Source organism: Neolamprologus brichardi, chromosome 7 (assembly GCF_056152115.1).
Source record: "Neolamprologus brichardi isolate AB-2024 chromosome 7, ASM5615211v1, whole genome shotgun sequence".
NCBI classification, from domain to species: Eukaryota; Metazoa; Chordata; class Actinopteri; order Cichliformes; family Cichlidae; genus Neolamprologus; species Neolamprologus brichardi.
This window is the reverse complement of record NC_142110.1, coordinates 47,846,570-47,865,642: the sequence shown is the minus strand read 5'-3', so window position 1 is coordinate 47,865,642 and position 19,073 is coordinate 47,846,570. Positions and strand designations below refer to the sequence as shown.

Here is a 19,073-nt window from a genome sequence, read left to right as displayed (position 1 = left end):
GTTTTGCTTCTATTGCATTTTTGCTGATATATGCAACAAAACAAATAATTCAGGTTGCATCACTGTTGCTACTCTGGCACTAACATAATAATGGAAATGTTCCCAGTTCCTACCAGACTTCAAGGAGAAAGAAAAGAATATAATAATAAGAGTACCTTACCAACATGTGTGGTAACATGTGATGTGACTGCTTATGCACAAGATTGATTTTTCTAAGCGCAGCCTCTGGCAGTCTGAAGGAATGCAGTATAACTAGGTTAAATATGTATGTGAAGTGTGTGTGTGTGTGTGTGTGTGTGTGCGTGTGTGCGTGTGCGTGCGTGCGTGCGTGTGCGTGTGTGTGTGCGTGTTTGTAACATGAAACGGATATCTGTTTGCCAAAAATGAAGGACCACATTCGATGAGCTTTAGTGGCAGAGTAGTAATTTTAATACAAACCTTAATATTTCCCTGACTTGAATGTAGTTTAGTGTAACAAAACCAACCATGGTTATTTGATATACCAGCTCATAAAGACTACAATCCTGCCAAAAGTGTAAAATCAAAAATTGCATTTTTGAGCAGTATTTGTCCATAGGTAGTGGCTTATTGGCCATCAAGTGTACTGGGACAAAATCTGATTAGCTGGTTTACTGCCAAAAAGTCCATAAAGGCCTGCCTGTCACTTACTGATCCTCTTTATCCGCCTGCCATTTGGGTTGTGCATGAGAGCATATTGTTTTCTGAATTTCTTTCCCAATACATCCCTGTTTAAAAAGGCTGTGTTGGAAGACCGCAGTTAAAGGAATATCACAAGTTATTAAAAAGACAGTGATATAAAAAAGTATTTTTGCCTTTTTAAATTTTTTTTCACACGTTTCAGATCATCAAACAGTCTTTAATGTTAGACTAATATAAAAAAAATATTTATAAAATGCAGATTTGAAAAGATGAATTAATTCACCAAAACCCATCAAAACCTACCTTGACCTATGTGAAAAAGTAATTTAGCTCTAAACCTAATAAGTGGTTTTGCCACTCTTGGTAGCAAGAACTGCAGTCACACTTGCTGCTGTGTCCTGCTGTATAACCCAATTGTACTTGAGCCTTAGGCCATTAACTGATGGGCGGACATACTCCTTCAGGAATTTCTGGTAGAGAACTCAAAGAAGGAATTCTTGGTTCTCTCTATTACGGCAAGTCATCCAGGTCCTGAAGCAGCAAAGTAGCCCCAAACCATCACCCTACCACCACCATTTTGACAGTTGATATGATGTTCTTTTTATGAAACGCTGAGTTTTATGTTAGCAGTAGCAGGCTGCAAACACTGTTCCAAATTTTCTCCATTTGTGGACAGTTGCTAGTCATAAAGCCTTAGAAGTGGCTTAGTAACTCTTTTCAAAGTGATAGATATAAATGACTTTGATTGTTGTATGGTTTGTTGCTTTTTGGGATCTTTTAGACTACTTCACATTGTCTGACAGTGATTTCTTGATTTAACATGTCTGGTTGTGTGTGACTAGTAAAATTTAACTCAGCTTTCAAAAAAAAGAGGTTAAACACTTTTAACTGCATAATTACACATAGGACCAAATAGGTTTGGCTAACCCTTTTCCTGTAATAAAATCATCATTAAAATTTTCAGTTTATATTTACTTGAGTTATCCTTTTCTAATGTTAAAATTTGTTTGATGATCCAAAACATTTCAGTGTGACAAATATGCAAAAATAAGACATCAGGAAGGGGTAAATACTTTTTCACAGCACTCTAAAGTCTTGGATTGGATTAATTAAACTCTATGCTGTTCACTGATCTTTTATATGAAATGGCTGGATGAATGTTGTGATATTTTACTACTACTTTAAAAAATGGAACCATTTCAAGAGCTTTAGTTTTTCATTTAGCAAGGCCACACTGAAAGCTACTCTTTGACAGAATCTTGATGGTGCATCACTCCTTGAGTCAGTCTCAAGACTATAATATCAACCAATGAATTATTAAACGTTAAGTGATAAAATTTGAATGGCCTAGACAGGGTGGCCATTACACATTTTTCCAGGGTTATCCCTCTGTACAGGTCAACAAAAAGCACGTATTCTGGGAGCACTGCAATGCAAAGGTTATAGAAGCCATCCTTGGCAAAATCTCACAAATGTATACAATCACTTAAAATGCACTTGCCTCTATTTTATTTATTATACTAGGCAGCATAAAGATCACATCGAGATACTAATTACCCACTGTGACTGATCTGATGAGGAAATTTCAATATTGAAAATAAGGGGTGGTTTTAAACTTCAGTGCTACTCAAGGAAAGCAGCATCAGAAATGTAAATCCTAAACTGCTATGCACCAGCAAAAAGCTGCTGTAGCCCTGTCTGAACGTCTCTGTTTGTTCTGCAGTGCAATCTGTCCCACCAGCTGTAGAGAAGCCAGGATAAAAATGCCTTAGTTGAGAATGATGAAAGATTTGTCCTAATATTGGGAGAAAACAGAAAGCCAGTTGTCAGATTCTCAGTGGAATTCATGTCACTGATCAGCGCATGTGTAACTAATCACATGTATGTTACTGCTTTGTCTTTTCAATGCTGACTGAGACTTCAGCTGTTTGAAAGGAGATGCACTGATAACAGTCATATTGTATAATTTACTTAATGTAACCAAGGGAGGGAGGGATAGATGGATGGAGGGATGGATGGATGGATGGATGGATGGATGGATAGATGGAGAGATGGATGGATGGATGGATAGATGGAGAGATGGATGGATGGATGGATAGAGAGAGAGAGAGAGATGGAGAGATGGATAGATGGATGGATGGATGGATAGAGAGAGAGAGAGAGAGAGATGGAGAGATGGATAGATAAAATGCAATGTGCAATGGTTATAGTGCTGCGGCCTCACAGCAAAGGTGCCTCTGCAAAATAAAGCAACATATCAGACAAGTTTGAGTTATTGGAACGATTTAAAAACCCACAAGCTGGAGAGGAAGTGGCATTTCACTAATTTATTGGAAATTCACCTAGCCTGGAAAGAGTTGATTAATTTTTTTTTTTTTAAAAATGCCCACTGTGAGGCTCATACTAGCTATTCATCATTGATAGAAGAAAAGAAAAACAACCCAAGGTTCATAGCCAGTCTAACAAAGAGCCATAGCTCTGTTGAACCTGGTATGTTCTTTTCCGTGGTAATGATTTTGTTAACTTCTTTACAAATAAAGTTTTACTCATACTCGCAAAGGCATCATCAAGTACAGCAGCTTTATAAACTGCACATTTTAATTTAAATTCATTCACTCCTATTGATCTCTCTCAGCATCACCATGTCTACAAACCACATCTGTACAAGACTGTTCAGACAACTCAGATAAATTAATGGTTCATTTTTAAATATGATCAATTTATTTTAGATTATGTCTTGATACATGCTTAATCATCCAGGTAAGTAAATCTCCAAAAGTTGATTCTGTTCATCTGGACGTAGCGTTTTGTGGGAGAAATGTTTCGTCACTCATCCAAGTGACTTCTTCAGTCTCAGCTTTCCCTAATCTTATAAACAGTACATTTGCATAATGACTGAAACCAGCCCACTGAAGGAACAATGCGCTGGGAGGTCAGTTCCTTAATCTTCATAATGCAAATTCTCATGACCATTGATCAACAACCACTGACCAAAACCCACTGATCAAGGCCACTGATCAATGGCCATGAGTACCATTCATAGAGAGTTGGGGAATGGCTGCAATCACAGCATTGTAAGATGGCGAAAGATGTACCCTTAGGCCCCCTCCTCAATTCAGAGATGGTCTTTCCCTTTTCACGTAAATGGCCTCCTTGACTCTGCGCTCAAACCAGCGTTCCTCCCTGTCCAAGATGTGTACATCCTCATCCTTGAAAGAGTGTCCACTAGCCTGTAAGTGTAAATAGACTGCAGAGTCCTGGCCTGACGAGGTAGCTCTTCTGTGTTGTGCCATCTGCTTAGCCAGAGGTTGTTTGGTTTCCCCGATGTATAAATCCTGGCAATCCTCCTGGCACTGGCACAGCGTGAACTATGTTACTATGTTTGTGTCGGGGGACCCGATCCTTGGGGTGGACCAATTTTTGGTGGAGCGTGTTTTGGGGTTTAAAAGCCACAGAGACCCGGTGTTTAGAAAAAATGCATCTCAACTGCTCCAATACTCCTGACACGTACGGGATCACTACAGGTTTTTGCTTGGGCAGCGGTTGTTCTTCTCTCCTGGATTGGGTCCAGAGACAGATGCCCTCTGTCCATTGAAGATGAGGCTTTAAACTTTCTTTTAGTTCCCTTTTTCTTTTTCTTATAGTTAGGGCTAGATCAGGTGACCCTGAACTCACCCTTGGAGATTTGGGATCATCCACTGTGAGCTTCTCTTTTAGTTCCCACTTTTTATACCTGAATATTATTGATATGACAGTATTACATATCATTAATTGTCGAATTTCTCCTGCTGTTTATATGTTGTCCTTTTTGTTGTTATTGCTGTGGTTGTCTCCATATGCTATTCTCCCCTTGACAACCAAGCCATTCACATAGAAAACTGATTATAAAGAATATTTTAATTTTGTTCTCTTTCTAATGGTGTAAAATCTTTCCTTTTCAGTATAAAGCATCTTGAGACGGCTACAGGCATGAACTGGTGTTAAATATATACAAGTGAATTATTGAATTGTAATCTGGAAGTAAAACAGTAGTGAATATGGCAATTACTGCACAATCAACATGACAGAAATAAATCTAGGTACAATATTTCCCTGAAAAGAATTAGGTTTTACATCATGTAACATTTAGTTTGGTACATCTCTAATAAATGAAGAGATCAGGGTGATAGATAAATATCTGCCACTGTGCATGTTTGTTTTTCTCTGTACGGCAGGAGAATGTAGCTGTCATGAGGGTTATTCCCCTGATCCCGTTCATAAGCATCTCTGTGTGCGCAGCGACTGGAGTCGCAACGAGGGGTAAGTTGTGTTGTGTGTAGTTCTTCCACTAATATGTAGAGATTCACTTGTACTTTACAACCTTACGCATGACTTCAGAGCCGGTAGTACAACCACATCATTGCACTATATTAACTTTATCTAAAATAAAGGTGAGCTGTTCACTGTGATGGATTTGCAGTTCTCTGCAGGATGATCATCTCAGTATTAAAATGAAAAGAAACTTAGAACGCTTCCTACAGGGTTTGGAAAATAGCAGTTTGTAGTTAATATGATAAAACATGCACTTCTACCAATACAGGCTTGAAGAAGTAGTCTTTTTAAAGGGAATCAGGTGTATAGGTTGAAGAAATTAGAAATGAGAAGGGACGTTATTGACAAAAAAAAGAAAAACAGGAGTGGAGGGCTGAGAATAAACGCATGAATGGGAAAGAAGTAAAGTCACTGAAGAGTGCTTGACAGGCACCGAAATGATCCCTCTGACTCTGACCTTGTTTGACACTTAGCTGGCCTAACCCATCATTGGTCTCACATTGTTACTCACCAGCACCTGTCATCCCCTGGATTCAGTCCAGTAACCAATCAAATGCCCATTGCTTTTTCTTTTTTTTTAAGAGTAGCAGCAGACACAGTATAGTCTTGTACAGCAGACAGAAATGTTAATTAAATGACAGTTTTTCAGTTTTTGTGTTCAGTTATGTTTTATACATAATATTATATACACTTTGAAGTACTTAAAATGCTGAACTTAAAGGCTTTGTGCATGAAAAATAACAATATAAATGAGAAGACTTGATGGAATTACATAAAAACATCTGTTAGATTATTTTAAAAATGCTGATAAATCGCTGTCTTTGATCATGCATTCCTTTATCGTCTTTCCCCTGTCAAGTCCATGGCCATATGCTAACTTGGAGAAAGGGTATGACCTAGTTACAGGAGAGCAGGCCCCGGAGAGAATCTTCAGGTAAGACCCTTCTGGTGCACCTCCTCAGCGCTTGACTTGTGCTGGCCATCTGTGGACTCTGTGGACACACAATGGAATGAAAGTGGCATTTCTTGTGTCATCTTGTATGTGTGTGCATGAGTGTGACAGAGCATGGAGATGAGCACCTGGCAGATGCACATGGACAAAGCCAAATGGACACACAAATACACCCCATGGTGGATCTCTCTGAGTGTGTAGAGAATAGCCCAAGGACCAGGCCTGATTGGATTCCTTTAAAATACTTTTACTGTCATTTTTGTTACACTTCTCATCCTTGATGGGGTCATTGTGTTATTTCTTTTTTTTTTCCCAAGAAGTGTGAAAATGAAAATCTCAGGTTAAACCTGATTATAGAGATTTAAAAGAAAAAGCTGGTCAATGTGGTCAATTTTCCCTTTAGTTTTGCTTAACTGTGTAACTAAAGCATGGAATGTTTAAAGTTTTGATTTTGTGAAATCTTTCTCGATTTCATGCTCTCTACCCTTCCAATACGTAGGTAGGAACAGCTCTTTGTCACAGTTATCTCACTCCTTATCACAATGACCTTGCAGCGTTTGCCAGCCACTGTGAGTCCACTGTAAGAAATGAGGCGCTAAAGGCAAAATACCAAGCAAAACCCCGTTTCATCTTTCAGTAGTTAAAAACGCTACAGTAAGTTGGAGATAGGACTCGGGCATCACTAGCACACAAAAGCAGCAACTAAACTTTCATAGATTAAGCACTGTGTCAGCCGAGAGTCTGCGAGAGAAGAAAGACGAAGGACACCACATACACATACAGCTGCAGAACACAAATAGATTCAGCCGTGAACATGCTGATACAGATAGTCAACAAAGTGAGTAAAGATGAAGCAGTTTTCTAGCAATGCTGTTGTGGGGAGGAGGAGAAAAGACTCTAATGCTCTTCAGCTGGACAGTCTTATGACAGTGAATAGAGGAGCTAAACCAAGTGCTTTCACAGATGGGTTTCACAGAAACCAGGGTTGCTGCTTACTTTTTCCTTGAAAAGGAACAATGAAAAAAATAAGCACCTTGTGATATGAAGAAATGAGGGCCCCATAACAAATGTCTTTAAGAACTGAAATTGTTATTTTAGTCAATATATTGACAGTTGTGTTTTGTACAAGTTGATGGTTTTCCATGTTAATGTTTGGAACTGTGATCCATATGAAGGAAAAGTGTGGAAATAGTAAATGGACAGGTTCTTATATAGTTCTACTCTACTGGAACATTCAAAGCGCTTTAATTTATTTACCTCATTTTCCCATATTTATACAAGCACTTTTGTTCTGTGCCAAAGTGCAATCTGTCTGACTTTCACACTGATGAACACATTAGAGACCACCTTTTTCAATGCCCAAGGATACTTTGGTATGCAAACTGGAACAGCCAGGGATCAATCCACCAATCTTCCAATTGGTAGATGACCTGCTCTACACCCTAAGTTACAGCCGCCCAGACCTTGTACCCATTCATGTTTGCCAGGTTGTAAGGGTTGTAAGTCAGCAATATTTAACTGGGAATAAAGTTAAATAAAGTAAAGATGGTGGCGAATGATGAAGAAATTCAATAATATATTTTATGCGAAGTAAAACGAGAGATTGATAGCAAATACATAATGCAAACCTTCTTGACAGGCCCTGTTTTTCTGGGATTTTGTGGCCTACAGTACCTGTCCAGATGCATTTGAGTGCATTATGCAAAGCTAAACCATGTGCTCTGCTATCATCATATCTGATGTTGTGTTTTCCCCGGAAACATGTCTGCAGGGTTGCCTGTTATGGCTATTAATCTTCACTCATAAGAAAGGTTTCTGGCAAAATCAGATTATATTCATAACACCCTGACCAGGTCATATAAACTGCATTCATAAGCAATGAACTGGACTTACATTGACGGAGGAGAAAATATGTTAAGCAGTGTTGAAACAGTATTATCACTATAAGCTTGAACTTATTTTCTTGTTCACTAAAAAAGTTTACTTGACTATAGCATATAGTAACACATAGTCTTCATAGTTAACTTGCTTCTTACAATAATTATTTAAAAAAGGAAAAGAAAATTACAAGACTTTTTTTAATATGTGTTCAAATATCTTTATATGTTTTATTCTTCTATTCTATCACATAATAAATGATGCAAATAACTGAGAAATTGCCCATGATCCGTATTAAACATACATCAGATTCTACATGTGAGACCCTCACCACACATCTATTTTAAACATGTTTTTCATTGTTGTTTCATTGTTTCATTGTTGTTTTCATAGAATCTTTTGAATATTTCTCTATCTGCAAATACTGCTGTGTTTGCACACAGTGTGTGCTTTTGTGTAAAACAAATTGTGGTTATGTGATGGTAATGCAACTGGCATTTATGTCTTGTGATCATGCCAACACAGATCATTCTACAGTCTGGGCCAAGGGCTGTGGCTGCCTGTCAGCAAAAGCTTTGTTGTGCCACCGGTGGAACTGTCAATCAACCCCATTGCCAGCTGTAAGACAGATGTGTTGGTTACGGAAGATCCAGGGGAGATCAGGTCAGTCTGACTCAATAACAAGTTGTGTCCAGCAACTGAAACAACCGGGCGCACTACCAAAAATGTACAGCTGGAAGATATTAAGAATGCTTTGGAGCCACAGCATTTTTTTCAGGCTGACACGTTTTGGTTTACTTGACATGAAGTATCCACGTAGGTACTTTTGTTGCAAGTCCCTGTCTCTGGTTGACTGATGCTTACCTGATAGACTCATGGAGAACAACAAGTATCTTATAGCCTAATTTTCCATAGCCTGCAAATACTGCAGATACCATCTGGTGCAAATTGACAATCAGAGACCAGCAATATTCATTCATCATTTGTTGTTCAGTTGTTGTTTCTCCCTTTTGCAAATAGATAATTTTGTATGGTTGACTTGTAAAAACCTAGATGTGTAGCATCTCACATTGCTCACATTTCAAAGGTGCTACCACTGGAAACAATTCAAAACAATAAAAAAAACTCTACAGTGGTCGAATAAACATTCTTCATCACAAAATAAAACACAACAAATATAATTGAATGAATAAATTCAGGCTTTGTGGAATTCTACATCTACATCTTGGCTGAAAATGTGGAGTGACACAAGATTATTTTGAGCTATTTTCTATCACAAAGGATATTTATATTTTCAGTATATCTGGTGTGTACTGTTTCAGTGGCACCAGCAGTGTATTCTGTTGATTGTCAGCTATGTGCTTTTTAGCTAATTGTATAAAAAAGCATGTGCGTCTTGTTTAGCTAATTGCAATTCTTAATTCTTAATAATTATTCCTGTATTTCTACCTTCAAAAACCAAAAAGCACACTCCTTGGTACAAACCAGGGACCTTTCTTATGTTAGGCAAATGCGCGACAACACTAATAAAGTACATAAAAGCTGTAAAATGTATGAAAATACAGTTAAAAGTCCAAAATTTCTGCTTGTGATTTTTGGTGGTGAGCAGCAGATCAAACAAGTTAAGAATTATAAATGGCTTCAAGCACACATTCAGGCCTCTGACACTCATTTAGACACTCAGGCACTGGCTCTGTGCTACATGCACACATTTCTGCATCTTTGCCATTCAAAGACACTTTGTATATAGTTTATGTTATGTAATATTCAATACCAAACTATAACTTTTATCTTTTTCAAGGAAGCAATTTTTTAATCTGTTTTTTCATAAATGCCTTATTTTTATGCATTTACTAGTACTAGAGAGATGACAGATGAGGTTTAAGGCCTGGACAAGTTTGAAGCCTTTTCTCCTTCACAATGGCTGAAAATCAAAATGGGTATCACTTTAGCCAGCTCCTAATTTTATAAATTCTGCACTGAGCTTTGCAGTCTCCAATATCAACGAAATGTAGCCAGACGCTGCTCATTTTACATTTTCACTTGTTTTTTCACTTTTTCCCAAAACGCTTGCATTTCTATTCGGCTCCACCGTCTCTCTGTGTACCTGGCCTGTACCGCTGTCTTTGGACTCGCTGTCTTTGGACTCGCTGTCTTTGGACTCGCTGTCTTTGGACTCGCTGTCTTTGGACTCGCTGTCTTTGGAATATCCCCTTCCTTCTTTCAAATGATCTAAACATGTAAAGTACAGTTCAAGTACAACACACCTAAATTATACATACAGTATGTAGTTATATAGTATTGTTGAATTAATTCTCGATTACCTGTCACGGGCTGGCAAGCTGTCGAGGGTGGGACAGGTAGGTGGGATAGGCTCCAGCACCATCACCTTGAAATGGATAAGTGGGAGAGAATGGATGGATGGATAATTCTTGGACACATTTGAACCCCTTCTGAGCTTCAATTTGCTTATCAAAATTAATTTAAATAAAATCAAATATCACATCTTTAGTATTCATGATCCCTTAGCCATTCAAAACATTTTGAAGTAACATTTGTCACTTCACACACTGGGTGCTTATGCTTTTGACTTTTGACGATTGTTCTAATTCTAACCTTAACCCTAACCCTCAAGGGAAAGTTATTCTTTGGTGGCTACAATTTACAAGTCTTTGTTACACAGCTTTGAAAAAGTATATCAGGGCAACTATGTAGGGAAGTTTGTTTGACTGACAAAATTATGTTTGTTGCCAGTGGTAAATGTTTTTATTTGAGCCATTTTAAATTATAAATGTATTAAAAATTATTAATAAATTATTAAAAAATTATTAAATTAAATGATTAAATTATAAAACTTTACTCAGATTAAAATAGCTTATTTTCATTTTTACTGTGTATAGATAACAGGTCCTCAAACTGCCACTTGTTGTGGCAGTTCAGTTGCTCTGATAAGGTATTATGGCAAACTGGAAAATTAGCTAATGCAGCAGAGTTCACTGCAAAAGGAAGTTTTTTTTGTTTGGTTGTTTTTTAATTATATAATTTCAGAAGCTTTACATTTGAATAATTGTTTTGTCTTGTGCATGTGTATGACATCAATATTGTAAAAAGCCATTTAATCTTATAAAAAAGTGTCTGATCACTCTAGCATTTCTCAAACTCCTATAGCCGTATCATATATTGTATGCTGAAAGTGTCACAGGGAACACTGCACCACAGACATCAACCCATAAATGGAAAAAACAACCTGATAAACAGCAGAAAATGTTCACTTTATCTGACTGGTGGATTTTTTTAAAACCATCTCTGCAGTTTTGTTTTTGATATCATATTTTCAAGTAACTGTTTTGTAATACAAAAACTCTAAATTGGAGTAATTACAGAGTACAAATTTTATACATTGCTGCATAAATCTGTTTTTCACAGGCTTTATGAAATTGCCTCAGGTGCACAGAAATCCCAAGGCAATTGTACACATGCTTATTTTGACGGAAGTGGGAGCATGCTTCTCGATTAATTAGCCCAGGTTTTTCATTTACTTTGAAATACTGCTATAATCAGTGATGTGGGGTTAAAAAAAAAAAAAGAGGATATTTTTGTAGAGCAAAAACCGTTTACAGCCATATTTCTGCCACATGCTGATCAGATCAGATTCTGAATATTTATAATTGAATCGTGAAAGATCAGCCTTTCCATTTAGCCAAGAGGCAAAGCAATTATTTTAAAGCAATTATCTCCTTTGTGCATTTTGTTTTTCTTGACTTAAGTGCCACTGTTACTGCATGATGAATAGATCTTGGTGGGTTAAGCACAATTTTAGTTGGAAATTTAACACTTCAGAGAGAGCAGGAGCTTAGCTTTTGTTTACTTTGCAGCACGGGGGTTTGATTTAGGTTAAGGTGTAATGTGACTTCATGAAAGTGCCATTTTCACATCCTGAAATTACACCTATAGCTGCTTTTGGAAAGCACATTCTGCCTCTCACTATGAAAGCTGTTGTTGTTAACTTCAAGATGTACTCTATTAGGCTATATCTAAGACATACAGTATTAAACATTAACCCTTACACATAGAATCACAGCCATTTACACTCGCCATCCAACATTATTTTCCATGTTCCAAGACTAATTTTGAAATAACCCCTAGAATAATAAGTCGATGTGCTGTATTTAGTTTATGATTAGTTTTCATAACCACTGGAAACTAAACAACCTGTCACACTGTCATGAATTATGCAGGCAGCTCATTATCCAAAACATTTTTGTGGGACAAAGTCCTGTGGGAGCTTTTGGGGTTTCTTGCTGGTGTTCTTTCCTTAAGTGCTTGTGAAGGCACTGATGTAGTCAGTTAGTCATGATAGACATGTTGATGTTGAAAGTGGTGAAAAGTAGCGTAGCTCTGACACATACACCATTTCCTATGAGGCTTCAGTGAACATTGGTGGATGAATGAGCAGAAGAGGGAGATTGATCTCACATGTCCTGTGTCAGGTCTTTGCTGGATTGTGTCCTATTTCTTATGGACATCACATTTAGATACTGCTCATTTGCTTTTTTTATGCCAGCGACTACTTCTGACTCGAAGTATGTGTCTCCATTTTCCATTTTACCACTGTCATTCAGTTCACAGACACTGTATATATATATATATATATATATATATATATATATATATATATATATATATATATATATATATATATATATATATATATATATATATATATATATATATACATATATACAGTATATAGTGACAGTCATGGTAAGTGTCAACTTGAACTTACCTTTTCATGTTATAATATCCTAAATCACCTTAGGTGACTTTCTCTTTTTTAAACCAGCTTATTGTTTTTCTATTTCTTGTGTTCCTTCATACAGTGACAAATAACTTTTGGATATCCTTGGGAGTGAGCATCGAAATCATAGAGTAATTCATTTTTGTTCCTTATGGGTAAGCAAATTAGGGCACGATGAGCAGTGCTGCCTCAGATAAGCAAAGTCAAGGCCAATCTTTGCCAGAGGTAATGGCATGTTCGTTTTTTCTGTGTGTATCTGTGTGGGTGCGAGTTTTGTTATTTTTTGTTATTATTATTATTATTTTACTCTCATTTTCTCATCACAAAAGTGACAAAAAATAGAGACAGTCTTTACTCAGATACTCTGTTAAGTTAAAGTGAAAAGTACAGGCTCTTAAAAGTACTCTAAATAAGAAAGTAACAAGTATCTCTTTAAAGGACATTTTTACCAGCTATTTGTTTTTTTTACAAAGCTAGCCTGCATTTTAGGATAATATATTATCAGTAAAGTAATATTAGTAAATCAGAATACAAATGTTATTCCAATCTAAATTGTAATTTTTAAAAAACAATTGCCTCTATGCCTAAACAGCAAAATGACTCTAGTCAAGTGTTAAACTGGAATTCAGCAGGAGGGAATACCCAGGGTTTGTTGTATCTTCAGTTGTAGTGGCTTCGTGTGAGGAAAACACAACTCACAATAAGAAGCAATAAGGAAGCACACACCTCTACCAAAGCGGCTCGCTCTCTGGGAAGTATTTATTTGTAACTTTTAAACATATTTTAGGGAGTTTGTAATGCAGTGAAAACAAGTGCAAAGTGCAGGTGTTTGTCCTGTTGAAACTCCTTTGAATATATTTCACATTATTTTGAGTATCATAGTTTATGTGGCTATAATCCATGTGCAGCATTAATTTCAATGTTTGAAAAAATAATACTAATAGAACATCATATATGTATCAAAGTTATGTATTTAAATGATTATAATTTTTTAAATGCAACTCATGCCAATGTGTTGTTGTCAGTCTACAAACCTATTGTCATTTTATATCTTTTATATCTATATCACTGTGAACTTCAGATCGATCTATTTATTGACCTTGTGACATATTTTAAATCTTTATACTTTCTATAAGGTAACAATACACACCACACAAGTTATAAGTTTTATTTTTTTTATTTTCAACCAATAAATCATTAAGTTGACCTTGAAGATCTTGGTGGATGTAAGCCATTGCTAACATCATACCACTCTTCAGCCTTTTATCAGGATTCAAGATTTTTTGAGTTGTTGTGCTAACAGACGTAATGACATGCACATCAATAGGCAAACACTATCAAAAACATAACTTCCTTAGCTGAGGTAATAATTTTCTGTTGGTAACTCCAGTAGTTTTTTGTGTTCATAATGTGATGAGCTAAGCTGTGCTCCTGCTGCTCTGAGGTTTGCTGCTCATTGTGAATAAACTGAAGGCAGCAATATGTAAGTAAATGTTACATCCCCTACTAATTGTTTAGTATATATGCTGTCTTCATATTAGACTCTCTCTTGCTTCTCATGTTCTGTCTTTCTAACATCTCTCTCCATCTCTGGGTAAAGTCATGTCTCATTCTCTTCTGTCCCAGGGAAATATAGCAGCTGTATTTTTAGCTAGCAACACACTGTGTGACAGATTGCACACAAACAGTTTGTATGTTTGCTAATATTTGTTAAAGTGATAGAAACATTTCATTTGAAATTACAAAAATGTCCTCTTCATTATCACTAGCAAGATGATGAAGTACTGTGACCACAATTTCGAGACATCTGCATTCATTCTGGCCCTAGTGTAGCGCTATAAATGATACATCAGTTAAACAATTTTGTCTCTTTCATCCCTTTGTGTACGATAATCTCCAGTGATGGAGGAGGTAAAAGTAAAAAATTTCCACAAGAATAAACTCAAGTAAAGTACACATAACTAAAAATTCATTATATCCCACCACTGTTGATAATAAAACACGTGAGTTTTAATGACACGAGATTTAAAATACAGCATGTTGCTGTAATGTTTGATACATCCATTCATATCAATACAACAAAGAGTGTCGATGCAGAAATAGATTAAAGAGCCCTCCTGATTTCTCTCTTAGTACATATATTTATGGTAGTTTTAAGTGATGCACACTTCAAAGGGGAAAGCAAATAACTTCTTCTGTTATTCATCTATAAAGGAGTTTTTATATTGTATTTTACACCAAACTGTCTATAAGACCATCAAAATTTATTTCAGTTTTTCTCCCTTTAGCCCTAACCCTTAAACTTCACATAGTCCCTGGTATTTAAAGCCAGACGCTGCAAGGAAGATTATTTCTGGCAAATATCAATACTATGTTTCTCTATATTTCTTTGCTCTTAGCTCTGGTTCATTATTAGCATCAATTAGTATAAAATTGATTATTCAAGAACCAAAGGTGTAAGTACAGTACATGCAACATTTTGAAATTGCACATAATTCATAAAGCCATAAAATAAGAGCCAATACTGATTTATTTATCTACATGGACTTCTTTGTGTGAGCCAACTAACAAGCACAAATGGTGACTTAGCTATTAGTAAAGACTGTCTTTATCACTACTTTCTGTTTAATGTAAACACATGTTATAGTATTAACATTCAATCTGGGATCCATGTACAAAGCCTAAACGTTTTTTTTGCACTGTTCTGCTGAGTTGAGTGTTTGATCTTGTTAGCGCATCAAAAACTTAGCGTTGACATTTAGGTTGATCCTTTTATTTAGCTCAATGCATTCAATACGTACAGTTCTTTTTATTCAGTCCTCACATTGTCATATTTTTGTTTTTTGTAAGTTGTTGATATTTAAAAGTCAATTCTCCAACTCACTGCCTTACTTACTCCAATTTAAAGCTACCCGGTTATCCTGCATTGCATTTCTACTGATTTTTGTTTAACCGAGGTAAGTATTCAGAAATGTTTCATGGAAACCTAAATAGAAAAGGATTTAGGCCCCTTAACTGATCTTGAAAATAGGATTTTTGTCAATAAGGAATAATATAGTAGCTGGTGACACCTCAAGCTAGTGATTAATGATCTCATTCAGCATGATCAAGTGAACCATCAAAATGTGCCATTGCCAATAATTCAATACAACTGCAACTGCGAGTTTCAGCCCAGGAAAAATGGACATAAATTCACTTCCACACTCTCCAAATATACATCAAAAAATGTTTTACAACTACATAGTCAAATCAAACAATTGATGCATCAATCTTTATATTATCACATACGTTTACCTGCTTTTTTCATTGACTACATTTTTTCCTCAGTGATTACAGAAAGCCCAAAGAAAATGCACTCTATTCAATGTCGAAAGTGCTTGATGAGAGTCAGCATATTTGTGGAGAGCCAGGGCAAGAGCATTAATCAAGTGCAGGGGCAGACCAATAACGGGCTCTGTAATCATGCTGGAGCAGCGCTCTAACTTTGAGCAGAGTCGCCTGGTCATTCATCATCAGGAAAAGCAAGAGGCAGAGAGAGAGATTAATAACAAGTACATTAGTCAGTGTTTAGCTGCAATCATTGGGCTTCTGGGTCAGGCAACAGTCATAATGCCAAAAGAGATGATCTTGATTAGGTAATGATTTTGAAATGAAACAATGTCAGATTCTGGATATAAATGATTTACAAATCACTAAAACACTGTATTAAATTTATAATTAGCAATTGTTAAAACTCAGGGTGCGAAACACCTGTTTTAACATCAACTTGTTTAACACGTTCTCTGCCTGACAAGCCTGTCTGTCAGGCAGACCAGTTTACCACCCAGGCTGCTTTATTCCTGTAGCCAATGCAGTATGTGTAAAATGTAGTTTGACAAGATCTTGCTAAAATAAGCAAGCGAATCATCATCTGCACGGTAATATGCAATTTAGCTGTAAGGTCTAATGCTCCCCAGTACTATCACAGATGATGGATTTTCCATTTTATGAACAAGCTGGGTGGTTTCTCTCATCTTTCATGCAGAGGACTGACCCTCCATGATTTCAAAGATAATTTTATATCGCAGGAATGCTTTTCACTTCACCTCATTCCATCTTAAATAAACCTGGCTGCAGAAAATGTGTTGTCTAATAATAATAATAATAATAATAATAATAATGATGATGATGATGATAGATTGCATTTATATAGCGCTGTTCGAGACCCTCAAATATATTATTGTGGCATTTTAGAGTTTAAGAGTTTATTTTAGAAATTACATTTCTGTTTGCACCAAAACACTGTTGCTTTCCTGAACCTGTTCTGTGTTTTCCACTAAAGGATCATTCTTTGTTTTTACATACAATGGCACCTTAGAGTCATGATCGATTGTGAGCATTCAAAACTGGCTTTCTGCCTTGTCTACTTCCTACAAAGATTTCTTCAGATTGACTGATAGAAGACAGATGATGAAATACCAAAGAAAAATTCTGTCTCTGGTCCATCTTGCATCATGCATTTTTTGTTTGTTTGCCTGTTTTTAAACTTGCTATTTACTAAGTCTATAAGGAGAACTGGTTAGCATGCATCTTACAGCTTAGGTAACCCATTATTTTTATCTGCCTCACCTTACCCACCCTCTGTTTTCGTCTGAATTAAGGAGTCATTTGTCAGTGCTTTCAGTACCTTGCAGAAGGAAACTGATGCTATGAATGCCACGTGGTGTTTTTAATTCAGAAAAACTCTTTTTGGTTGTTTGTTTGTTTGTTTGTTTTTCTGTATTTGTTTTTAATTACATTTTAGCGCAGTATAGTAGCAGTACTAAATTTCTCTGGCCTCCAGAAGCAAGGAGCTACCCACCCTTCTCCTGTGAGCAATTACACATACTTGACATTGACATTGAGCAACTGTCTTAGTTGTAAACTTGCCTCTCATCCTTTCCTCACTGTATGACTACCTGTGTGTAAAAGAATATCTGTAGCGTGTGTGTGTCTATAAATTGGTGTGCAAAAGTTTTGAGCCCCACTCATTTTTTTTTGATTCCACAAAACCAGATCAATAATTCCCCAGGCTTTCTGAGGATCTTTTGAAATTTTTCTTTGGACATTGACTGCTTTTTCACTCATGTTCAGTCCAGTACCTGACGATTTCCACAGGAATGTCTTTTTCGTTTGCTTGTTGGTTTGTTTGCTAAGCCACCTATTGCCAACCTGTGAATCATTTGAGCATAATGAACCAGTTTTGGTTCAAAATCAACAAAAAATGCCAAAGATAACTCAGTTTGACAACAAGGTTTTTCCCAAACACCTATAAACTGAAACTGTGGCAAGTCGCAGGCACAAAAAAAGCAAATGAGCAGTATCTAAATGTGATGTCCATAAGAAATAGGACACAATCCAGCAAAGACCTGACACAGGACATGTGAGATCAATCTCCCTCATCTGCTCATTCATCCACCAATGTTCACTGAAGCCTCATAGGAAATGGTGTCAGTGGAAAGGTGGCTATCCAGAAGCTAAGGGAGTGAAACAAAAGGAACAAAAGGAAAGACTGAACTATGCCAAACTGGTCGGAAAATCACTGACAACACGTATAATGGAGTGATGAGTGATGAGAGAGGTAGAAGAGTGAGTGTTTACAACTGCTTCTGAATACCTAAAGAAATTACAAGAAGCTTGGCTAAGAGAATTCAGGATATATTGAAAAATAAAGGTGCGTAAACCAAATATTGACTTTCAAACTTGCTTGAATTATGCAAATTCATTTTTGTCTTATATACTGCATTCCAATTTATTTTTGACCATGTTTCAATAAATAATAAATCATAAAGAAATTGCTGCACTTGTTTCCTATTTTCCAAGTGAAACATAAATAAATCAGGGTTGGCTAAAGTTTTGCACAGTTTAGCAGATAGAGCTGCATAACGGAAGCATACAAAATGTAAATTTAAATTCTATTTCCCTACTTTGTATATATTCGGTATACAAAATAAACCATGTATCTGCACCTACTGCCCTTTTTTCAGGCATATACACCATGTTCACTCAAAAGCCGAACAAGCAGAGCGTCTTTTAGTATCCAAGGTGACTCATGTTTCCTGCTAAGGAGTGTGGCATGTGCATCCAACAAATTCAGTTTTTATTAATAACCAACCATGCCCTTTAATCCAGACTGCCCACTAAAGATGAGTGTGATGTTATGCAAGGTCTACATTTCATAAATGAAGGGTTACTGGGTCTAGTGGATGGGGAAAAGGGTTCGTCTTTACATGCTTGCATAAAAAGTGCTATAGAGATATCTTCAACCACTACAGCTTTTGCAAAAATTTAAAAAAAAGAAATGTCAAAGCTTTACAAACTGAAACGCCAATCCAAGGATAACAGGCCCAGTCAACAAGAGTGTTTTAATTATTTGTAACATATAACTTTATAGCACTCTTGATGCTGTTTTAAGTATTTGTAATATACATATATGAATTTTTAACATCCAAAATA

The 19,073-nt window shown here is 36.5% G+C and overlaps 1 protein-coding gene across 1 annotated transcript in view; it reads left to right on the top strand.

The window, feature by feature from the left end:
* Positions 1-19,073, top strand: part of astn2 (astrotactin 2) — a 278,673-nt gene that overhangs the window by 133,510 nt on the left and 126,090 nt on the right. The window contains exons 8-10 of the mRNA XM_006788981.2: positions 4,875-4,959; positions 5,831-5,905; positions 8,327-8,464. Of these exons, the coding sequence (XP_006789044.1) occupies positions 4,875-4,959; positions 5,831-5,905; positions 8,327-8,464 (298 nt within the window). The remainder of the gene's footprint in view (positions 1-4,874; positions 4,960-5,830; positions 5,906-8,326; positions 8,465-19,073) is intronic.